General features: G+C 40.1%; 1 protein-coding gene across 7 annotated transcripts in view; it reads left to right on the plus strand.

Annotated features, from left to right (window-relative positions):
• PRICKLE4 (prickle planar cell polarity protein 4) overlaps window positions 1–25,189 on the plus strand; it is a 45,028-nt gene extending 19,839 nt beyond the window's left edge. For 4 of the 7 annotated variants that reach the window (XM_075196015.1, XM_075196014.1, XM_075196010.1 and 1 more), the window contains 6 exons: window positions 2,845–2,971; window positions 9,199–9,300; window positions 14,445–14,582; window positions 15,893–16,099; window positions 21,840–22,026; window positions 24,148–25,189. In XM_075196015.1, the coding sequence (XP_075052116.1) occupies window positions 2,870–2,971; window positions 9,199–9,300; window positions 14,445–14,582; window positions 15,893–16,099; window positions 21,840–22,026; window positions 24,148–24,734 (1,323 nt within the window). In that variant the 5' untranslated portion in view covers window positions 2,845–2,869 and the 3' untranslated portion in view covers window positions 24,735–25,189. Of the gene's footprint in view, window positions 1–2,411; window positions 2,534–2,844; window positions 2,972–9,198; window positions 9,301–14,444; window positions 14,583–15,892; window positions 16,100–21,839; window positions 22,027–24,147 lie in introns of all 7 variants that reach the window. The other 3 variants (XM_075196011.1, XM_075196012.1, XM_075196013.1) reach the window with 1 other exon arrangement.
• The last annotated feature ends 701 nt before the right edge of the window (window positions 25,190–25,890 follow it).

The following is a 25,890-nucleotide window of genomic DNA, read 5'->3' on the forward strand; positions in this document are numbered from 1 at the left end:
GCGGCCCGGGGGGCCGATGCCCAGCCCGCCCCTGGGAATGGGTTTCCATGGCAGAGCAGCAGCATGCAAGCCTCACATCACCAAGACCAATGACAAGCGTCGGATGGAGTAGTGTAAAGCACATCTACACTGGACTGTGGAGCAGTGGAAACGTGTTCTGTGGAGTGACGATTAACGCTTCTCTGTTTGGTGGTCAGATGGACTAGTCTGGGTTTGGCGGGTAATGATATGGTGGTTTTTCACAGTTTGGACAACGCCCCTTATCTCCAGTGAAGGGTAATCTTAATGCTTCAGCATACCAAGTCATTTTGGACAATGTTATGCATCAAACTTTGTGGCAATAGTTTAAGGAAGGCCCTCTTCTATTCCAACATGACTGTTCACCAGTGCACAAAGCAAGGACTACAAAGACATGGTTTGATCAGTTCGGTGCGGAAGAACTTTACTGGCCTGCACAGAGCAATGACCTCAACCCCATCGACCGCCTTTTGGATGAACTGGAACAGAGATTGCGAGCCAGGTCTTCTCATCCAACATCAATGTCTGACCTCATAAATGCTCTACAAAATTAATGGGCACAAATTCCCACGGAAATACTCCAACATCTTGTGGAAAGCTTTTCAAGAAGAGTGGAAGCTGTTATCGCTGCAAATGGGAGACAAACTCTATTCCTTATCCATGTAAACTTCCAAGAAAATGTATTTAATGAGAGTTGATAGATAAATCCACCTTTTGTGGACTTTATATATTTTATTTATATTTTGGTAGACTGTATTCACTGGAACTGGTAATTACACTATTTTTGTGCATTATAGGGCAGATTCAATTGGGCGCGATGTTCCTGAGCACATCACGGCCGCACTTTATTACCGTTTATACAGTAAAAAGTAACACTTACTTTTGCTCGCATCTCTATGGGGCACGAGCAAAAGTGAACAATATTTCACTCAAAAAAATCACCACGTTGTGTTTCGCAGCTGTTCCGAGACACTGTGTAGCGATTTCTTTTTAGAATTGAATCGGCCCCTATATATCTTAAATGTTTAGAGTACAAGGGTAATATCGTCAAATAACCTCTCTGCCTAGCTGATCTAAGTCATTAGTTACTCTCTCTAGAAAAGTTTAGCAAACGGTTACCTGAATGTGAAATTATTGCCCTCTGTATTGTTATACTGCCTTATACCAGTATAATTTGACTGATGACTGATGTCGTGATGCTCCCAGTATTCAGTGTTGAAAGTGAAACCCAATGACGTATGTGAAATGGTGCAGCGCTTTCATGAGCACTCAGCTAAAACATTCAGGTAGCCAACCGTTAGATACACTGGAATGGAAAGTATTTTTAATATAGAGAAGCTAGGCAAGGAGTTTAATTCTTGAAATTGCCTCTAGAAGGTCAACTCGTCTTTTTAAGTACTTTTCACTCATCAGTAAGCGTTGCTAAATTGAAGATTTCTATTATTATCACTTTTTAACTCTGTTGTTAACAAATTTCAATTAATTTAGTTACTATGACCATGTTACGGACAGTTTAGAATTGATCAAAAATAACTTACAGCGAAAATCTCAGCCTTCAGAGAATAAGAGTAAAATCAAAAGAATTGAAATGAATATCTTTTCTTGTTCAGTGGTTTTTTATTACTGGGTGTGGGTATTGGATATATTTGGTATATAGAGAAGTAAAGCACTATCTGTCTGTCTGTCTGACTATCTATCTATTTATCTATCTTTCTATCTATCTATCATTGTCATTTTTAAATTAAACCCATGACACTTACAAAATCTGAAGTTTATAAGATCTATCGCATACTTCCCTTTTGGTCCCAAATTAATTTATAGTAAATGATTCCCACTAATCTGTGATTTTGGTTCTATCAGAATTCTGAATTATGGGAAAATAAGTATCCTCAGTTAAATATTTCAGGTGGAAAATAGTGGATTGTCCTGGGAAAATTATTCCATGAACACTGTGGTTAAATTCGCTGCAGTCTTTGTCTGCCTTTGGATATCAGCGAACCTTGGATCTGACAGGCATCCTGAGTCAGGAAGGGAGTGTGTACTGTCAGCAGCAAATCTAAAGGACTCCCAACAGAGAGAGTGGGCGAATCAGGGGGAGGTGTGGAGGGTTATTAGCTGTCAAGCAGACAGAGCTAGCTCTGTAATAGGAGGTGTGGCATTTAAGATCAAAGTAAACTAATGACACATTAGCAAGTGGAACTTTAACATATGTTTGTCTTTTATTGCATTTTTAACACACAGTGCATTATGGTAAGGGATTCGTAATGCATGTGGAAAGGGTGTAAATAATAAATGTAATTGGAAAAGAAAGAAACATACTTGATTTCGATTGCTTATATGACAAGGTAAATCCTACTGTTTTATATTGAAGTCTGTTCAATTAAATTTCCCAGTGGCATCTTTTTAAACCAACTTAATGCTTGAATAGAACTACTATCCCATGGAAATTACAATCCAATGATCATGCAGGAAAGCTTTGAAGAAACAATATGATTAACTATTCTGACTAATCCAGGTAAGATCATGTTACATATTAGCAAATTTGAGTTACTAATCCCTATTTGAAAGCTTGTTAGAGCAGTTCTGGCTGATCATTGAATGATAGACAGGGCCATAACTAGGGCTGTGCGACAGGGGTGACCGCCCAGGGCGCAACTCTGAAGGGGGGGCGCAATTTAGGAATATTTTAGGTTAATTTAGTTAAAATTGAGGGCTAGGGGGGCGGCATTTGTCTTTCTCGCCCCAGGCGCTAAAATTCTAAGTTACGGCTCTGATGATAGATAGTCTTGTTCTGCAGTGTCAGTCTTTGCCTGCTTTGTCTTTCAGTGGATGCCCTTCCACATTTCCTCCAATGGCACCAGAAAGTACAGCCCAGGGTGCTACATCCCCAGCGCACTCAACATCTTCTGACAGTGATTCAGGCTGTGCACTGGATGAGTATCTTCATCTTAAGGTGAGAGGAAAAGTTGTTTTGTTATCGTACAACCTTCAATCTTCAAGTTTCCCTGAAAGGTGCTTATATAGTACAGAGGTTATAATTGTATTTCACCTCAGTGTCTATGTGGAGGAACACTACAAAGAAGCTTTGTGTAAAGGAGAAAGTATCAGCATTTTCCAATAATTGCATAGACACACCTTTTATAAGTGTCTCTTTGATTTCCACTGAAGATGCACTAAAGGGCAGAGATATGCCTTTCCCTTGGGGTTTCAAATTGGACCGCACAGCTGCACTCCCAGAGGCGGAACTAGCGAGCTGTGGGCCCGGATGTAGGGAAGCAGGGAGGATGGAACCAGGGCCCACAGCTAGCTAGTTTCCCATACAGTGGTTGCTATTGTCTCCATGGGTCCCGGTGCCACCCACCTGCTGCACCAATGATAGTTCTGCCACTGTGCACTAACCCTCTGCAATGTCAGACAGCATCAGCTCTGAGACGAATGATGGAGCTCTGGGAAAAATGGCTCTGTCAGTGGAGCAGTTGGTGATTTTTATATCCTACACAGGAATGCAGCTTTAATGAGGAGCTATAGTAAACTAAAGTTAAATGTTCTGTGAACAGTGGAAAAAAAGGATACTAAATGTGTGTTTATCCAGAGTCCACAGTCTTGTCAACGTCCTTCTGTAGTCACCAGTCTCAGGCAGGACGATTGAAAAAAGATTACTGATATTTCAGGGGGAGTGAGGATATTGTAGAAATAGCAATAGCTTTTATAAATGTATTCATTGGTGAAAAAAAGGGTTGTGCTAGGCCCCAGTCTTTTCTATTCAAACTAAGTGCAAGTATGTCCTTGACAATACATAGAGCAAACTTGGGGTAAGAGATGTTCCAATGAACTCGAAGAGATGATAGTGCACTTTTTTTGCTACTTATATAGAGTATTATTGTGGCTGCATATGTTAAAACACTTGGGATGTGTTGAGTGTTCTAATTAAAATTGTATTGCAAAAACTTGAGATCCAAGTTAGGTTTTTCAAAACATAATATGTAACTTTCGCACAGATTAATGATCCCCAGTTATTAAACATCCACACTACACAGACCCTCTCACAATACGCACAATTTACTGTTTTATTGATGAATCTCTCCATATATAAATTTAAATGTTAATTTATGTTTAAACATAAATTAAAGTTTGTTCTGCCATTAATAGTCCTCAACAAAAAAAAAAGGAAATGGAAGGTATTTCTGAGGTGGTGGGGAAAGGAGGTGGAAGGAGATGAATTTCCAAATGTATAAAATGTTATAACGAGGCAAACACAGGAGTTCATGGCTTGGATTCCACACTTAGGGCTAGATTTACTAAGCTGCGGGTTTGAAAAAGTGGGGATGTTGCCTATAGCAACCAATCAGATTCTAGCTGTCATTTTGTAGAAAGTACTAAATAAATGAAAGCTAGAATCTGATTGGTTGCTATAGGCAACATCCCCACTTTTTCAAACCCGCAGCTTAGTAAATCTAGCCCTTAGTTTTTGTTAATTTGGCAATATTTCAAGTGACACTTCTACTGACATGCAGCACTAGATAAGTGTGCAAGTATGCAGTTCATCTGTATTAAAAATCAATTACATTTCTAGAGACAAACATTTGCAAAGAAAAGTCTGTAAAACCCTGTAAATTAAGGACAGTTTTTAGTCTTCAATATATGCATTTTATTGATACATCAAGAACAGGCTCTATATATATATATATATATATATATATATATATATATATATATATATATATAGCCTGTACATACACATATATATATTTGTACACTGATCAGCCACAACATTGAACCCACTGACAAGTGGAGTGATTACAATGATTGTCTCGTTAGAGTGGCACCTGTCAAGGGGTGGAATATATTAGGCTGCATGTAAAAAGTCGGTTCTTAACGTTGATGTGTCGGAAGCAGGAAAAATGGGCAACCGTAATGTTCTGAGCAACTTTGACAAGGACCAAATTTTGATGGCTTGACGACTGGGTCAGAGCTTCTCCAAAACGGCTGGTCTTTTGGGGTGTTCCCAGTTTGCAGTGGTTACTAACCTACTTTTAAACCTGCAACAGGGTCATGGGCCGCAAGACTCAGTGATGGGCATGGGGAGTGAAGTCTAGTCCGCCTGGACCAATCACACAGAAGTCCTACTGTAGCACGAATTGCTGAAAAAGTTAATGTTGACAATAATAGAATGGTGTCAGAACACACAGTGAATCGCAGACCGGCCAGAGTGCTCATACTGACCCCTGATGTCCGCCTAAAGCGCCCACAATGAGCATGTGAGTGCCACAACTTGACCATGGAGCAATGAAAAAAGGTGGCAAGGTCTCATGAATCACGTTTCCTTTTACATCATTTGGACAGCCAGGTGCGTGAGCGTCGTTTACTATGGGAAGAAGGCAAGCCGGCAGAGGCACTATGATGCTCTGGGCAATGTTTGCTGGGAATCCTTGGGTCCTGGCATTCATGTGGATGTAACTTTGCTACATACCACCTACCTAAACATAGTACATCCCTTCAAGACAGTGGTATACCCTGATGGCAGTGGCCTCTTTTAGAAGGATAATGTGCCCTGCCACACTGCAAAAATTGTTTAGGAATGGTTTGAGAAACATGACAAAGAATTCAGGATATTGACTTGGCCTCCAAATTCCCTAAATCTCAATCCGATCGAACATCTGTGGGATGTGCTGGAAAAACAAGTCTGAGCCATGAAGGCCCCATCTTGCAGCTTACAGGACTGAAAGGATTTGCTACTAACATCTTGGTGCCAGATACCACAGGACATCTTCAGAGGTTTTGTGGAGTCCATGCCTGGACGGGTCAGAGCTGTTTTGGCTGCATGAGCAGAACATACACAATATTAGGCAGATGGTTTTAATGTTGTGGCTGATTGGTGAATACATATAGATATAGATATAGCTATAGCTATAGATAGATATATATTACCACTTTGCTAAAATTCTTTGTGGCATGGAATTCTTTGGTGCTAGAACCATTATTAGAGATTCTAGTTAATGTTGACATGATAGCATCACAGAGTTGCTGCAGGTTTGTCAGCTATACGTTCATGCTTTGAATCTCACATTCCACCACATCCCAAAGGTGTTCTATTGTGTTGAGTTCTGGTGACTTTCATGTTAGTGGAAGCAGCTTGAGATGTTGCCCTGTAGCAGGTGCAAGTGATACGTTAGAAAAACATATATCTTTGATATGCTCAAAGCTTGAATCGGACGTTGCAGCATGCGCTCTACCTTAGCATGCCGTACTGTGCATTGACTACGTGCATACGCCTAGTCCCCTCCCCGTTCCAGCCATGAAATCGTAGGCTGTCACAAATATCCTTTGCGCTCTACGATTAATTGAATGTTGCTGCGATCACTGATGAATGGTCCGGTTCTGGGCATACACAGAGCGATTTTTTGCAAAATACGGACGATAACGGCATTTTAGTTCCTTAATGAATTAGCCCCTGCATAATTTTGGTGCACCATTCTCCGTAAACTCTAGAGACTGTTGTGCTTGAAAATCCCAGGGGATATTTATAGATAGATATATATATATATATATATATATATATATATATATATATATATATATATATATTTACATATATATATATATTTACAAGTTAACCCGTGCATGATTCTCATGCATTCTAGTCAAATCAAGCTACTTAAGGTCTTAAAAAGGTTCTTGTCATGCATTTGGGCCTAGCCCAGGCCTCCTCAGGGGAAGAGCGTTACTTCCCGACGCAAGCGCCCTTTTTATTGTGTGTTCATGAGGTAAAATTACCTCACGAAAATGAGTTTGAGCCCTCAACTCGTAAATTTAGCCTTTACTACCCCTCCCACGGGGAGAAGGGGGGATGATGGAAGTTAACTGACTTCACTATTCTAATTTTTTGTCAAATAATGTCAGTATACCAAATTTCAGGTCAATTGGATGAGCCCTTTCTGAGAAAATAGTTTTTTCCACACACACACTAACACACAGTAGGTCAGTGTATAACTCCGCCCAGCAGGTGGCGCTGCAGCTTGTTTGTTTTTTTTCACACACAGACTAACACACGCCGCTAGGCTTATATATATTAGATATATATACATATACATATAGAGATAAGATGAACTGATATAGAGATATATATATATATATATATACACACACAGTACTGTGCAGAAATTTCAGGCTGGTGTGTAAAAAATTCTGCAAAGTCTGACTGCTTTCAAGAATAGAAGTGTTAATAGTTTTTGTTCATCAATTAACAAAATGCAAAGTAAAAGTGAATGAACAGAAGAGAAATCTAAATCAAATCAATACTGTGACCACCCTTTGCCTTCAAAACAGCATCAATGCATCAATTCTTCTAGGTACACTTAAGAACAGTTCCTGCAGGAACTCGGCAGGTAGGTTGTTCCAAACATCTTGGAGAAATAATCGCAGATCTTCTGTAGGCTTGCTCAAATCCTTCTGTCTGTTCATGTAATCCCAGACAGACTTGATGATGTTGAGATCAGGGCTCTGTGGGGGCCATATCATCACTTCCAGGACTCCTTGTTCTTCTTTATGCGGAAGATTGTTCTTAATGACATTGGCTGTATGTTTGGGGTCCTTGTCCTGCTGCTGAATAAATTTGGAGCCAATCAGACCCCTCCCTGATGGTATTGCATGATGGTTAAGTACCTGCCTGTATTTCTCAGCATTGAGGACACCATTAATCCTGACCAAATTCCCAACTCCTATTTGCTGAAATGCAGCCCCAAACTTGCAAAGAACCACCAACATGCTTCACTGTTGCCTGCAGTCACTCATTATTCAGCCAAATATTTAAAATTTTGACTCATCATCCAGAGCCATTTTCTGCACCCCAGTTCCTATGTTTCAGTGCATAGTTGAGTCATTTGGCCTTGTTTCCATGTCGAAGGTTGGCTTTTTTGCCACAATTCTTTCATGAAGACCACTTCTTGCCAGACTTCTATGAACAGTAGATGGGTGTATCTGGGTCCCGCTATTTTTTTCCCAGTTCTGAACCACATTTTGCTTTGCAGCATTTCTTTCACCTGTCACATATAGGACTCTGCCATGTCTTCCACTTGTCACATGAATGGTTCTGCTAAATATTTTACCTGTCATAAGCATGACCCTATCGTTTCCTTCTCCTGACACATGTATGACTCTGAGAATTCCTTCTTCTCCAGCTAATTAGTTTATTATCTTGCACATGAGTTAAATTCTGGCTGTTTTTTCATGTAGCACACAAATACTTGATATCTTTGTTTTTACACTGAAATTTAAAGTTTAAAGATCTTGGACATGCCCTACCCCATCTATAAATATGAATCACATTTTAAATTTACCTCCCTCTCGAATACAACATGGTTTTGCCAAAGTGCAAAGATACTCACTTTTTTTGTTTTACTTTCCTTAATGAATCAGGCTCTATGTTAGTATCTCATTCTGTCTCTCTGTCATTTATCTTAGAAGCTTGATACTTATAGCAAATATCATTATCAGCAACCTTTTTTTGGTAATTTTATAGTAACTTGAATATAGTGTACCCTTTTGGTTTATTTCATTAGAAAAAAATAGTTTAGAATTCAGGTAAGTGTTGATATCAAAACTCTTTCAGAGTCTATATTTCAATGATATTAGTTTTTGAGATACAGATAGGAAAGCTGCTTACCGAAGTCTGAATATAGCATGAAATAATTTGTGTGTTGGAATGAAACATCCTCTTTAAAGAAGTTACTATCAAATTCCCACAGTTTTCTGTGGGATTACAGCGACAAGTCCAAGTGGACCAATATGCCACTAGCAATTAGTGCTGGTTTCCACCAGAGACTTGCACAAGTGAACGATGGACTTTGCTTCAGATAACCTCACTGTTCGTGGCTAAATCTTGCTGTGTGACTGCTGCGAGACCTGAGAATGATGGACATAGGCCAAGGTGAGAGCTGGCGGTGCAAAAATCTAATCCAATCCAACGTCGGGGACAGACAGCACAGGTATGGATTTAAATAACTGGGACCATGGTCACAAGCAAACAAGCCCGGGAAAATAGATATGTACAAACAAATAAGAGTACAGCACCTGATGCTCAGGTACTAGTCAAAAGTAATACAACAAATTTCAGTTATATTTTTCACTTTCATCCATTCATTTTCTGTCTTTTGATTGAGTGTCTCTATTTTGTCTCCTCAGACTCATCCCAGTGCTCTGAGGTTTCCCATATCCAACAATGAAACCCAAGAACTGAAGTTTGTCCAGACTCTACTTCACTTGCTGCCCCCACAAGATTGTGATGTAAGATATATCAATTGCACAGCACTCACTACTGTTACTTATAGAGCATTAGAAGTTTAGCAGTAAGTGGCTGCTTGGTCACAAGCTTTTCTTATTCAATAGTATTTAGAAACTATCTATAGATAATGCTTGCTATTTGTTCCACAAATACTAACTTATCTCCCACACAATTTTTTAAAGACAGGCTATCTGATGCACTTTTGTTTGTTTCACAAATCACTTTAGTTAAGTGGTTTAATTAATGCATTAAACCAGTGGTTCCCAAACTTTTGCAGTTCACGGCACCCTTAGAGTCTCCAAATTTTTTCAAGGCACCCCTCCAAAATAATTACTGAGCAGTCCTGTTTTAGAAGTAGTTGGGTCAAAAAAATGTAATAAGTATTTAGGTCAGGACAGAAATACTTATTTAGTTGTATGCAAAAATGCCCCCTCTACATCCAGACACACTGCCCCCTCTGCATCCAGTCACTCTGCCCCCTCTAATGCTGCCCCCTCTGCCATCTCTCACGCTGTCCCCCTCCTCTGTCACGCTGTCCCCCTCTTCTGTCACGCTGTCCCCCTCTTCTGTCACGCTGTCCCCCTCTTCTGTCACGCTGTCCCCCTCCTCTGTCACGCTGTCCTCCTCCTCTGCCCTCTGTCACGCTGTACCCCTCATCTGCCCTCTGTCCCCCTCCTCTGCCCTCTGTCACACTGTCCCCCTCCTCTGTCACACTTTCCCCCTCCTCTGTCACACTTCTCCCTCTGCATCCAGTCACTCTGCCCCCTCTTACGCTGCCCCCTCTGCCCTCTGTCACCTCTCACTGCCCTCTGTCACGCTGTCCCCCTCCTCTGCCCTCTGTCACGCTGTCCCCCTCCTCTGTCACGCTGTCCCCCTCCTCTGCCCTCTGTCACGCTGTCCCCCTCCTCTGCCCTCTGTCACGCTGTACCCCTCCTCTGCCCCCCTCCTCTGCCCTCTGTCACACTGCCCCCTCCACATCCAGGCACTCTGCCCCCTCTGCAGCCCTCTGTCACGCTGCCCCCCTCTGCATCCCTCTGTCACTCTGCTGCCCGCTGTCTCCCTCTGCTGCCCCGCTGTCTCCCTCTGCTGCCCCGCTGTCTCCCTCTGCTGCCCCACTGTCCTCCTCTGCTGCCCTCTGTCCCCCTCTGCTGCCCTCTGTCCCCCTCTGCTGCCCTCTGTCCCCCTCTGCTGCCCGCTGTCCCCCTCTGCTGCCCGCTGTCCTCCTCTGCCCTCCTTCGCTGTCCTCCTCTGCCCTCCTCCTTTTCCCGCTGTCCTCCTCTGCTGCCCGCTGTCCTCCTCTGCCCTCCTCCGCTGTCTTCCTCTGCCCTCCTCCGCTTCCCGCTGTCCTCCTCCGCTTCTCCCAGCCATAAAAACAAGAAAGAGCACATAAACTTACGAATCCGCCGGGCGCCGGGACCCAGCAGCCTCCTCTCTCCCGCAGCTGTCACTGACGTCAATATTCAGTGACAGCTGCGGGAGAGAGGAGGCTGCTGGGTCCCGGCGCCCGGCGGATTGGTAAGTTTATGTGCTCTTTCTTTTTTTTTATGACTGGCCCGCGGCACCCCAGTGACAGCGCCGCGGCACCCCTGGGAGCCGCGGCGCACAGTTTGGGAACCGCCGCATTAAACTAATTGTAGTAAAACGGAACTTTCAAATTATCTTTGTTCTAGGTTAAGGAACATAGGCGGATCATCCATTATGTAGCATAGGCACTTGCCTGTGGCACAGCGGGAACAGAGGAACCACAATTAGAATACCCTTTTTTTTTTTAGTCAAATAAAGGGAGGAAGGGGCCCAAACCAATGTGTTTCCTAGGGCTCCACGGGGTCTTAACCCAGCTCTGGTTAGGAATGCCACATAGCAATAGCAAGTGGGAGTGTGGCAGCTTCCTGGTATGAACATCTGAGAGATACATTTTTATTTGGTTCACACGGGTGAGTTGGGATTTGGATCTGTGCCAACGTGATGGAGCACTTATGTGCATTCGCTAACTGCTCAGGGATGCATCTCTGTGCATCAACCATATGACCTTGCACCAGTCAGGACAAAGTACCTAAAGGTATTAAGCATATTTATAAATAAGAGAAGTCACATTTAGAACAAACTATTAACAAATTTTCAACAAATAGATTCATTGTTTCACAAAGAGCACAGAAGACATGTTCCCTAAGAAAGAGAGAAGAATCATGCTAAACAAAATAAAAGTCCTTAAGCTCCAGTTATATTGGACGAAAGGAAAATGATAAGCCTTTATAGATGAAGTGTCTGCTTTAGTAGGTGTTGCATCTCTTAAATAGGGAGACATCAATGTATGATCATTTTATGGCAGAAATATTTCAACCTCTGTTCTGTAAGATGAGAAATCCATCTGGCGAAGACAGCAGCCAAGGATCTGAGAAATGTACCAAAAATAAATGTGTACCTCTGGCCCAAAAGCTAATGCTAGAAGATGAGATAGTTTTAAAAAAAATACATTTCAAATCTTTGTATTTGAATCTATTTTTGAAAAGAAAATCGTAATGACTCTGTTTCTCACGTGGAAGTCTAGCGGGTTCTTATATATATTGTGGACCCATTCTCTACTTTGCATCTAAGCTCTAGCCTTTAAGTTGTGTCTGTTCTGTATAATGTATACGTTGTCTTTGTTCCATACTCCCCATTGTACAGAACTGTGTATATATGTAGTGCCTTACTGATAAACAATAAAAAATAATGACCCGTTTTATCTTATTGACTGTAAAGGAGTAGTAATCCATTGCTTGGCTATGCCTGATAGGGATTATTGTCTCTAAAGATGCTGCAACCCACATAGATTATTGTAGGTTTTCAAGAATATCCACCAGACCAACTTTTAATATACTAAGCCATAGAATAAGAGGTTAAGGCAGGGTTTCCCAAACCCAGTCCTCGGGGCACCCTAACAGTGCAGGTTTTCCGGATCACATGTGAAATAATTATACCACCTGTGGATCTGTTACAATGTGTCAGTTAGTAATGAATACACCTGTGCTCCAGCAAGGAGATATGGAAAACATGCACTGTTAGGGAGCCCTGAGGACTGGGTTTGGGAAACCCTGGGTTAAGGTATGATTTATTTCAGACCAAGTGAACTGATTATCTGGGAGTACTACATTAGTGCACAGTGCTAAATCCTCATGACCCAGGGTCGTTCTAAAGGCCAGGTGTAAGAAATAGTAAACCTCCAAATTTTGATATGTTACAGATAGTGGACCTGATTCAACAAGGAATGCAAAGTAAACTAAATTTGCTTTTTTTTAACACATTGGACAGAAATTGCATGCAGGTACACACGTATTCAAATACAAGAGGATCTCCAGAAACTTAAACCCGTCTCTATACTTACAATATATGCAAACAGACACAACACGCTGCAGGATGCGAACAATGCATATTTATATTTAAAGTCCCATTTAAACGTACAGATAAAAAAATAATTATTAAATACATTAACGCTTGTTAATATAATGATTAACAAAAAATACATTAAAACATTTTTTTCTTCTTTTTTTTTTACATGAAATACATAGGATATCAGGATGTTCTTAAGACCTACTGTACATAAAATTTATTTTTACAGTTGCACTTAATTGCAAACATATATTCTGGCATGCATATGTGACCTCCATCACTATCACTTGGCACTTACACCTGCCCATTAGCTGGAGTAAGTTATACGGCTAAAAATCATGTACCTGAGAGATGTCCAAAGGTCGAATCGAACATATGTGCATGTGCTCAATCTTGGCACACCCTTTGTATATTTTCTATGTGTATACGCACCTTCCCTCCCCTGTTACTCCCTTGAAATTGTAGGCAGTAGGAAGAATCGCTTGCGTTCGAAGATCAATTAAATTCACTTGCGTATTGTCCATTTCTGAGCATGCACAGAGCAATTTTACACAAATTAAGACATTTCTTAATGTCTCAAGCCCACTTGTCTTTGAACTCTGCTGCTGATGTTAAAAATCAGTGGAAGTCACTTTCTCCTGATTGGTGCACAGTCCCATAGATTGTAAGCTTGCGAGCAGGGCCTTCTTACCTCTCTGTCTGTATGTATTACCCAGTATTGTTTTATTACTGTTTGTTCCCAATTGTAAAGCGCTATGGAATCTGCTGGTGCTTTATAAATAAATGTTGATGATGATGAAGGTCAGATGGGAGACGCTCAGAGATGTATTCCTGAACAGTATGAACCTACACATAAGTGCACCCACAGGGCACCAATCTGGGCTCCTCTGTGTTAACAACATTAAAATTTGCCTCTCAGTGGTTCAAACTAGGATGAGGCCACTAGTCCACTAGCTGTTACACAGAATGTTTGAATGTCATTATTTCTTGCAAACTGCTTACTATAATAACATTTAATTCATTAATGAAACCATTTAACAGAAGTGAATTTGTGATACAAACAAAAGTGCTTCAAATTACAGTTTGGTGTATGCTGTATTTTTAGTGCCATCTGTTCATGAAATAACCTTCTGTATTTCTCACCTTATTTTTTAAAACGTTGGCTGATACATGCCCTCAGCTCTGAATGCATAGCCTATTTCATCTGTTCTCTTCGTTCTCTGCAAAATGAAGTGGTGGGACATGTACCACCCACTGCTGGTTTATCACATACTTTCTAGCAATCTGTATTACCCTCTTTACGGCGCTGCCGAAATCTTGAGGCACCCTGTAAATAAAAGTTAATAATAGAAAGACACATTGCTTTGCTCCCAAATGACTTAACCTGGACTGAAGAAAAGCAATGTCAAGTAATGTATAAAAAACTAGTAGATGGGTCGTGTTAGGAGGTTTCTTATAATACAGATGCAAAATCCGCAAAACCTCAACTCAGCAGAATCACTTTGAGCAAATATTCCTGGTACACTAAGAATTGGAGGTAAATTCATTTAACCTCTATCTACACATCATTTCGACGACAGGCTTGATTTGCCAAAAATGGTGGATGCAACTGACATGACAAACATAATGTCATTTTAAGCTCAGAAGACTCAAGTTTAAAAAAATATAATAATAAAGTAGTGGTAGATAGAGAAGGTGCATAGAATTATTTTTTAATTCTTAGATTCTTTTGTATAACTGTTGTTATATGTGACTTCCCTATCGTTCTGTGTGTCAGGAGAGGTACTGTACAGCTTTGGGAGATTTAGAGAGGAGAGAACTGCAAAAATTCAGTGCACAGCGGAGACTACATTCAAGGAGACTTGGAGTCATTGTGCCTGTCACTCCAGACTCTCCTGATAATTGTTGTATGAGGGTAAGTAAACAAATATATTTCTCATTTGCAGAATCCCATCTAAATGTGGGAGTTCTGTTTACAATAGTTCTGACTACAATATCACATGTTTTAGGAGCAAACATTGTGGAAAGTGTCCTTCTATTTTTCATGTAATGAATCCTGGGATCTCTTTAAATGTACACTTTATGTAGTCACTGCAATTCGTTTTGTTATGTGTAAAAGACTGTATTTGGTGATTCATGAAATTCCATGACTAACACAGCTGCTGTGGCGGTAACTCCCACTGTTTTGCTGTAGAACTACTGTATAGCTGAATACAATGAAGTGTGATGAGCTATAGAGGTACTTTTCAAGGTCAGTGCTCCAGAGAATGGCTCTACATCATTATGTTTGTACATCTTAGCAAACAACTGTGACTAATTAAACCATATTTATTTTTTAAAGTGGTATACAATTGCTGTTGCTTTGCCATTTTTGTTTTTTCTGGACACGGCTTTTACAAGTACAGTCTTTTTGTCAGTCCCTAAAATGCCCCAACTACACATGCAGGTTGCTGAGCATCCGCTTTATGCTCTTGAAACAAGCACTGTGGTTTAGATATTCAAAAATTACCTGTATCCTCTGGCAGGAAACCTTACCATTATAGGGATGCTGTTGGGGGTTAATAACTGAAGAGTGTTAGGGTCCCTTGACACCTGGCCCCAACCACCCCCCACATCCTTTTTTGTGAGGGTATAGGGCATTCCTTTGTAATTTAGGGTCAGGTTGAATTCTTCTTTAAGCCTTTAAAACCAATGAATGTTGACTATGGAATTCTGTCTCCAACATACAAACAAACTTTTCAATGTACTGTATTCATAAATAGCAAAGCATTAGTCATCATTCAGTATTAAAATGGGTCAATCACTAATTGAATCCACTTGTCCCAAAATGAAAGGAGGAGGTCCTGTAAGCCTGCAATAATGAGAGGAAAGTTTATTACTGTGTTCACCCAGCCCACCTCCCCAACCACTGTTGTTTTAAGGATTTTCACTGTGATTCATAGGTAAATTGATCTATATGATTGGGCTATTAATTTTACCAAATCTTTCCACAGAGCAAAATCCTCAAAACATGTCCCGTTAAACATACGTGTTGAGAAACTCAATTAATAAGGGTACTGAAAAAAGACACAGATCCTCCAGGTTTAACCTTTTGTAAATCCTAAATTTTTATTGATTCAGAAAGATAAACACAATCCCCGTTGATACTGCGGCCGAATTTGAATATTGTTTTCTAAATTTCGAACTTTGTCTGGTTGGCTTATGATGTTTTTTTGTCCTTGTTAGTGTGGTGACAAGATCTTGGTGGGTGACACTGCCGTGCATGCAGAAAGGTTTCAAGATGAGGGTCTATGCTGGCACCTTAGGTGTTTTGTCTGTGAGACCTGCCACCTACCTTTGTCGCAGTTCATCTACTTCCTGCAGGATAGCAGAATTTACTGTGGCCGTCATCATGCGGAACTTACTAGAGCTCGTTGTGCAGCCTGTGACCAGGTAATAACACCATTGCACTAGTGGGAATACTAACTCTGGATACTACATAATGATTATCTTTAACTTGGAAAATGCACTAGTAGCCATTCTCCTAAATCATCTATATTTATTATGGCAGATAGAAGACTATATACCTATATTTAAATTCTGTTACCAACTCTAGGGGATCCTCATCATCATCATCATTTATTTATATAGCGCCACTGATTTCGCAGCAGTATACAGAGAACTCATTCACATCAGTCCCTGCCCCATTGGAGCTTACCGTTTAAATTCCCTAACATACACACACACACACACACACACACACACACACACACAGCCACACAGACAGAGAGAGAGAGACTAGGGTCAATTTTGATAGCAGCCAATTAACCTACTAGTATATTTTTTTATGGAGTGTGGGAGGAAACCCACGTAAACACGGGGAGAACATACAAACTCTACACAGATAAGGCCATGGTCGGGAATTAAACTCATGACCCCAGCGCTGTGAGGCAGAAGTGCTAACCACTAAGCCACCGTCATATACAGAAATCAGATCATCATCTAGGGTGAATCACAGGTTTCTGAGCCCTGAGTAAGTGCCAAAAGTTTTAGTAATATTAATAGTCTCATCTAATAAGGGTCAATGTCCTGCCAAAATGTAATCAAAACATCTGCATATAAGGCCAATGTTTCCTTCATGTGATAAACCCTAAATTGCAGCGTGAAATATGTAAATGGATAGACAATGTTTAAGTCACTGTAAAATATAGGTGCCAAATAGTGTAATAACTAAACTAATGAATTTTGGTAGCTCCCAGAGATACCAGCATAGCCACAGTTATTAGTCTAAATAAAAGTAATGAAGTCAGACAATAAACTCATAGAAAAATAATATTTTGCTTATAGATTGGCATCACTCACCAGACTCACAAGATTTCTAAGCCCATCATTGTATAAATGGAGTAGAATTCCTCAGTTCTCGAAGCTGTATGACATATAATTGTAAAATGTTTCAATAACAATGGCAAAGAGTGCGGTTGACTGAAGCCATCCCCATAATATTTTTCTTTGAAGCATAAATATAGGGCAGTTGGTAATATTGGCTAAGACTATAACACTGGGTAAAGCAGTTAAATTTTACCTATGAGATAAACTTAGGTCCAAACCCAAATGACTCCATGAATGCTCAGAGGTAGGGCCACTTAATAGAATTGAAGGCCTTGGCAGCCTATATTGATACCAAGACTGATCCACCTACAGCAATTGCATGTTGTCCTTGGGAATTAATTAGTACCCTCCTTATATTTATAGATGTTGACTTACTCAATAAGAGGCCTGTTTAGTAAATGATGGTAAGAATAACTTTTTTTAATGCTAGGGCTAACATTTTGGCTACGAGTTTGCAATGGCTGTTAAAAATGTCTATAAGATCCACAGTAGTGCCTTTACCTGGTTTCACTAATACTACAACACAAGCACATATTGTACATTCATCCCTGTACCGCTTTAAATAAGTTTAAAGTTTAAACACATTGGGGTTTATTATATATAGGATATATAGAATGTATCCAGCACAAAAACAGTAATATTAAGATTTGTGCCACATGTACGTCAAGCATCTTAAGCGTGTTTATTTACAACCCACAATAGCATAGAGACAGCATAGAGACAGTGTAGAGATGTGGTTTGTCAGTGTTAGTAGCAAATACTAAAGTCGCATTGTGATGTTTGTACATAGTATAATAATATAATGAAGTATTCTATACACAAGAGAGAATATTATCTTGGCAATGCTATTAATAAAGGTGAAAGTTGCATGTTCCATATAAAATGTAATTAAATACAAACAAAATGTAAAATACAAATTAACTTAAATACAAGCATGTTTTGAGAATCTTCATACAGAAGTACAGTCAAAATGTCTATTTAGTAATGTGAATAGGCGGCTTCAACATCATATAATATATCCACAACGCTAGTGAATTAAGTAATTAATCTGCTAGAGTGATTGATACATAACAAGCAAATCAAAAGTGCCTAACTAGTACTGCTGATCGTCATCATCATCATCATTGCACCAGGCCAACAGCATTCACAAGAGATACGCCTCCTAAAAGACGTTACTGCAGATGCACCCACATCTATTTGTGTCATAGTTACATGAATATGCCTGTAACCTCTTACATGCAGCCAAAACCCTGCAGGTTTGGTTCCTAAATGAGAATATTTGCATAGAGTTTTTTATGAAACGTGAGCTTCAGTCAGTACTGTGAGTACTGAGGACAGAGGGAGATGTCAAGGCATGAGGTAAAATAGTACATTAGTGTCTGCATAGTATAGATGCATCCACAATTATTGGGCTTGACACAGAGGTAGATGGAATATCTGTATGAACATATATTTGAACAACTACTACAGTAAAGGTCCATAATGAGAAATACGAGGAAGCATTACCTATAGATTGTGAGCAGGGTTCTCTTACCTCTCTGTCTGTATGTATCACCCAGTATTGTCTTATTAATGTTTGATCCCAATTGTAAAGCGCTACAGAATTTGCTGGCGCTATATAAATAAATGATGATGATGATGATAGGTGAGTACTGGTAAAGAATGCTTTCAACTTTACTCCGGAGGCTTCTGGGTGAGTGTTACACTTATCTGCGTTATCAGATCAGGACACTGGATCCTGTGAAGCAACATCTGTGCCAGAGAACACATCTGCTACCATCCCGAGTCAAACCATGTCCCCTGTAATTATAGTCTTGCTAAAATTGTCAGAGACCCTGGTTAATGCAAAATGTGGCTAACTATTTGTTTTTTTTTTGCTGCATTTTACTCCTGTGGATTACCAGCAGAGGGAGCTGTGGCCATTTAAACTGTTTTCATTTCACTACACTTTTTAAAAAAACCATGTATAACAGCTCAACACCACTGGCAAACATATGTCTTTCTTGATCACAAGACATGATTACAATAAGCACGCAAATATCCTGAAGGATGTGTTAATTTTTACATGTCCTCAGACGTTATCCTTATGCAATTTTTGATGGAGTAGAAAACATCTATCAGTGAATGACAGGGAAAACTACCTGCCAGAAAATATGGAACCTCTATAACCAACATCATCATCAGCTATTTATATAGCGCCACTAATTTCGCAGCTCTGTACAGAGATCTCTTTCACATCAGTCCCTGCCCCATTGGGGCTTGCAGTCTAAATTCCCTAATATACACACACACAGACTGAATGAGACTAAGTTCAATTTAATAGCAGCCAATTAACCTACTAGTATATTTTTGGAGTGTGGGAGGAAACCGGAGGGAACCCACGCAAACATGGAGAGAACATACACACTCCACACAGATAAGGCCATGGTCAGGAATCAAACTCATGACTCCAGTGCTGTGAGGCAGAAGTGCTAACCACTAAGCCACCCTGCTGCACCCACCATGAATTTCTGCATTCCAAAAACTCACCTTCAGGGAATACAAGTACTAAAGAGGTTGTCGTTGTCTTTTCCCCCTTTTTTGTAATAATGTTATTATATGTGCATACAGTTAAAAGTGCACCAATTGTAGTGAGAATGGAGAGTAAACAAGAAACCTTGAGAAATTGTTCTGCCAGTAGGACAGACAGAAAACGTTTCCCAGAGCCCTGTGCCCCAGAGCGTTGGGGTATCGAATTGGCCCCTGTTAGAGGAGCTCCAACAGTGGTTCATGGGAGATACCATTATGAGGAGTTTACCAAAATGAAGCCGAGGAATCCTTTGTCTAAGAAGGGGTACTATTTGGGAGCCAGGATAGCACCCCACTTACTCCCAGATAATAAGATAGTGACTTCTGGTCCAAGCGCACCGTTTTACCAGGTATACCTCACTCCAACACCAGTGTGGTGGTCTCCCAGACAAGATGCCAGAGATGTCTCTTCATCGTAGCCCTAGCACATACAATTTGCACAAGGAACAGGGTAGCGAGATATCCTGGCAGCAGAGGCCCGTATCCCCTGAGTGCTTAGCTGTGCCTAACAAGAGGACGGTGAGTGCAGACAAGCTACTTCAGCTACAGGCTACTTAAGAAGATCAGAAGTCAAGTGGCATATCTGAGCCATTCCTAACGTGTAACTGGATTTTGGTGTGCATCAAGAAATGACTATAATTAATGTAAACTTGCCTGTGTCTGCAACACCTCCGCTTTCCCACTTTTCATGATTGAAGGTTTAATCCAAATATATTGTTACATTTCCTACCATAAAGATGACTGAAATATCAAATGATACAGTGCCCCTCTCATTTTGGTTAGGATAATGTACGCTTAAAACAGTTATTATTAGACCTGCCAATAAGGTAGAGACTACTTAATTGCATTTGCAGCAATAAAAGAAGCAATTTGAATTAAGAAAAAAATAGCACGCATTGCAATGTTCTGTGAGTTAAGGTGCTCATACATGCTGTGACTTAGACCTAACTGGCTGTAAATCACTGTGTATAGGCCCAAAAAGACTGATCAACATCTCATTGGGATAAATCAGATGGATTGAACATGCAGTATATCCGGTTTGATGATAACCACATCATTTCACCAATAATCATTTCACTGTGCCAATGGTTTTGCCAAAACATCTAGATGTTTTATATTTAGTCACACACGTGTATGACCACAAGTGTATGTCTGGTTATTAGGTCAAGTTGCCTGATCGGCTTTTGAATGGGCACCTGTAGTGTAATGCAACAATAACAACAACAACATCATTTATTTATATAGCGTCACTAATTCCGCAGCGCTGTACAGAGAACTCACTCACATCAGTCCCTGCCCCATTGGAGCTTACAGTCTAAATTCCCTAATATAGACATACACTCACACACACACACACACACACAGACAGACAGACAAACAAACAGAGAGGGAGAGACTAGGGTCAATTTAGATAGCAGCCAATTAGCCTACCAGTATGTTTTTGGAGTGTGGGAGGAAACCGGAGCACCCGGAGGAAACCCAGAAGTGCTAACCACTAGGCCACTGTGCTGCCATGCACCCAAGTGTGTGATCAAGGGAGGGCTGGCAAATTTTAGCCCAGGGAGAAAAACCCAACTAAGCCTATTTTAAAGGAAAAGAAATACAGATGCCACCCCAGCCCAGCCTGCCCCATGTGTGATTAAAGTTAGGAAAGAAGTACTTTGCTTTCACTTTTTATCTTCCTACTACACTTCTTCTATGTCTTGTATTTATAGCACCTGGCAAATTTGTTTGTATGACACAAGTCTGTAAATACAGTTTTATCCAGAGATCAGCTGTGTGTCATATGGCAGGCAAAACATCTTTACATGGTGATATAAATGTCTGAAAAACCCAGATGAAAGTTAGAAAGAAAATTCAATGCACCTAGTTAAAATGCTTGTTGAGCAAATAAATGTATGTCATCCTAAGGTGGAAAGCTTCCTTAAGCTATGCAAGAGAAAACATCAAATTAAAATAAAGAAATAAATAAATGTGTTGTATGAGGCTGTTTGTTTTCTCTGAGATAAACACAAGATATAGGAAAATGTACCATTAAATATGTATGTTCTTTTGCTTATTGAAAATGAAACCATAAACTACTTCCTGTGTATGCTCTGTTGAAAATTATATAAAATGCTGAACTGAATATACAGTTTATACTTTTATATAGGACACATATTCACATTTGCTACTAGGCTAAAAATCTATGATTTTTCTTTTTGCAAACTTAATTTCTGTCTTCCTACCACTGTAGCTCATCCTGTCAGAGAGATGCACCATAGCTGAAGGACACCATTGGCATGTGGAGCACTTCTGCTGCTGGGAGTGCGAGATGGTGCTGGGTGGGAGCCGATATGTGATGAAAGGTGCAAGACCCTTCTGCAGCGGCTGTTTCCAGCGTCTGTATGCTGAGAGTTGCGAGGCTTGTGGGGAGCCTGTTGGTGAGTTTTCAGTAAGATGGTACAATACCTAAGCTACATATCTGACTTCCCCATTACAATACAGCAGTAAAAAAGAGCTTGAACCTATTATTGTATGGTAATAATAGGTTTTCTGAACATTTGTAAAATTAACAGGATGTATGTAGCTTGTTTTGAACTCATCCGCATATTTATGTATAGGGTTAGACTATTTGTTCTGTCCCTAATGGGTGAATATAGGTATAGGTACTATTGACTGCTGCATGTGCGACCCTCCAACCTTCAAAAGAACCGCAAAGAGGAAGGAAGGAGAGCACACTACATTCTCTTCTTCTCCTTCTCTGGCATATGCCGCGTGACCTCCCTGTGTTGTGCAGAGGAGATCTCGTAACGCGAGCAGCCATGTGGGGGACTTCAGGTGAAGGCTCAGTGGGCCACTGGCAGCCCGCTGGCCACCTGTTGCCCACCACTGCTCAAAACAGACTTGCATAAAATAAATAGATTTGTAAGTATTAATTTGTAATTCTATATTAAAAACACTGTTCTTAATTATTTAACAATACATTATAAACAAGTGATATTTTGTAATTCTATGCTGGATAGTCCGTAATTCGAGGAATCATATTTCATACACGGCTGTTACACAAGTGCCGTTTATACCTTAAGGTGCACTCACATTTGTTTTGTAGTGGCTGCAGCTTGGTCCTGAGTGTTGTTCCTGTTTCTTGCCCCTGTGTCTTCCTTATCTTTAGAAATATTTATTTCTCTTTAGTTGGCCTGTCTAACTGGAGTCCTGAAAGCTGGATGAGACACTATAACTCTATATTGGCTCTCACTTTCCCTTGCAACCTCAATAGACTCTATTGTATTATCTAAGTGTTTTTAACAATTCAATCACATAGTTACAATATAAATGGGGCCTGTTCAAGCACCCATCTATGGATAGGCACTTCAAAAGGCCAATTTGCAGACAAATTGTATAAAAAAAGATAATTTTCCATCTATCTTTCACCTAACTTATGTTGACCAGAAGTAAGGAAAAAAAATTGGCTGGTGAATGCAATAAATTGTCTGTGTACCTCATATTTTAAGTCCAGTGTTTATTCAGATTTTGGCAGTTAGAAAGATAATTCACATTCTAACATTGAGTTACCTAGTAAGATGCATCTTCTTACTACAATTACCTAGCATAAATATGAATACATATTAAAGCATAACCAAAGCATATTGCACTATACCTGCATAAAAGTTTGCTAGACCGTCATAAATATGTCAGTTATATCACATAGATAAATAATTAAAAGATAGTGTAACATGGTATATCTCTGGGCCTGATTTTTAAACCTGAATTCACCCACTTTGACCATATTTGCTCAAATTTGACACGACTGGTCCTAGTGGTACACACTACGCTTATTCTCTATTGTGTCATTTAGCAAGGCTATCCATACACTAAGCCTTGGACTGTGTGAGGCCATCCAGAATCTTGCAATGATTACCTTGGCCAATGCTAGAAGACTAATAAGATACTAACTTTCAGCAGACTCTAGTCCTTTAAATGTTCATCATATTTAGTATAATGTTTAGTACAATAAAAAATATTGGGTTGATACCTTATTGTGGGCTGAACATATAATTGCTGATATTTTAATAAAATTTGCAATGTAAATGAGCATGTAAAGTATTAAACTTCAGCTCTCCTGACACATGATCTTACTATAGAATACAATACTATTGTATTTTACATAATTCCCATGTGTAATAAAATAACTTAAAAGTATACAGAATAAGACCATATAGGGCAGGAGAAGTGTTATCCTGCGGTTGCTCACTATTAAACACAGGGTACTAAAAACTTATGGGGACAAATCCTCAAAACATGGGGGTAAATGTATGAAGCTCCGGGTTCTTCAACACCCGCGAGTTCGGCGTCTTCAGCGCTTAAATTCAAAGCGGCGCTGCCTTGTAAAAGGAAACTTCCCTTTACAAGGCAGCACCGCTTTAAATTTAAGCGCTGAAGACGCCGAACTCGCGGGTGTTGAAGAACCCGGAGCTTCATACATTTACCCCATGGTTTCAGCAAATTAGGGACAGGTTGCACATATACATGCATGTTCTGTTAAACATTTCTTTTTTATATAGATCCTGATGAAGATCTTGTGACCTTAAAGGGGCAGTACTGGCATTTGCTGCCCTCATGTTTCTGCTGCTTCAGTTGCAGGGCACCTCTCCGTATGTCAGAGTTTATGGTTCACGACGACCATCTTTACTGCTCTCAGCACTGCTTATCTTTTGGCCCTCAAATGCACCATACTCCCAAGTTCCAAAGAAGTGTTGTGAGAGCCTCAAGTCAACACTGTGACTCCCATTGGAGCAGATCCCACTTGCACTGCACTACTTGGCGTGAAACGGCAACCGGATGGAGCAGCAAACAATTAAACTCCTCATTGCTTGAATCATCATCTGTCACTAAATGTCCAGAAGGAATCGCAAGACTGTTCAGTAGCACAGACATGGAGACAACTGACACTTGGCTGCCAGGACACCATCAGATTATGGAACGTGAGGAGGACACATCATGCTCATCATCGGACTCTGAGCCAGAGGGATTTTTCCTAGGAAGGCCTATCCCAAACTACTCATTAAATAGGGGAACAGACTCACCGGTCCGTGGAAAGAGCAATTCCCTAAAAAGACGTCAGAGGGGAAAGAACTGCAAAGTGTCTTAAAATGTTAAACTCCCAATTATATCACTTGTAACAGAAGAGGTTTATAGCTTATGTGTCCTAGTGTCTCGACATTTTATCTTCAATGTTAGATGCAATAGAGTCTATTTTGCAAATATAAGTCCCTAGCTAATGTGCACCATTGGATAAAAACACTCTCCAGTGGAGTGTATTTATCTGCACCTGAATATGCAGAAAATGAAGAGTTAATTTGGTATTTAGTGAGGTGTCATCATTATTACATATTCATTTTAAGGAAGAAACTTTAATTAAATGTGTTTAATGTACATCTAATTTTACCTGGGCATTACTCTTAAGTGAAAAGATTTGTTATGTTCTGTATGTGTAGCAAGATTCCTGTGAGCCATGTTTCACCCACTATGCCATGACAGTGGCTCATGTTACCGTAATCTGCCAACCCATTGCTATCTGAACTTGCATTAAAATAAATTCAAGCATGTTGGGTAAAATCATTTATAACTGAAGTAAATATTATTAACGATATAGCCAAGAGATCCATATAAATACAAAGCAGTGATAGCGTAGTATTAGTAGTAGAGCACTGCTCAATTTACAGCAATATATTTAATTAAAAATGTATGGTACAATCTTCCTACAGCCTGCAGCCCTCACTGCCTTTGGAGAGGTCTAGTCAATGAATAACAGAACTTAAAAACACTGGGTGTATTTTATATGGTCATAACCAGACCATGGTTCATTTTTTCAATGTGTTTGTTTCACGGAACAGTAATTTTTAACTGCTTTGTGTACCCTACTAAATTTCACATTGTTTATTCAGGACAGATATGACTTTATTTTGATAGCATAGTAAAATAAATAATGCTTTCCTTTAAGTGCACTACACAGGTTAAAATAGGTAAATTATATAAAACGTATATATTTCTTTTTAACCTAGAGAGTATCTCGGGGACTCTCCTTTATTGCCAGCACTGATAAATTTAGTGTATACTGCAGTCTGGCAGATCTGTCTTGTAGCTCCATGGGCTCCTTTTGGATCAATTGGAAAGTCCTCTCTTCCAAATCGAGCTATGCAAACAGTCTACACATAAAGTAGCACTCACTACAGCAGTCTCATGGCCAGGAGCCATATGTAACAATCCCTGGCCACTTTCCCTGGAATCAAAGGCAGTTATTGACA

This window comes from Mixophyes fleayi, chromosome 2 (assembly GCF_038048845.1).
Source record: "Mixophyes fleayi isolate aMixFle1 chromosome 2, aMixFle1.hap1, whole genome shotgun sequence".
Classification (NCBI taxonomy): domain Eukaryota; kingdom Metazoa; phylum Chordata; class Amphibia; order Anura; family Limnodynastidae; genus Mixophyes; species Mixophyes fleayi.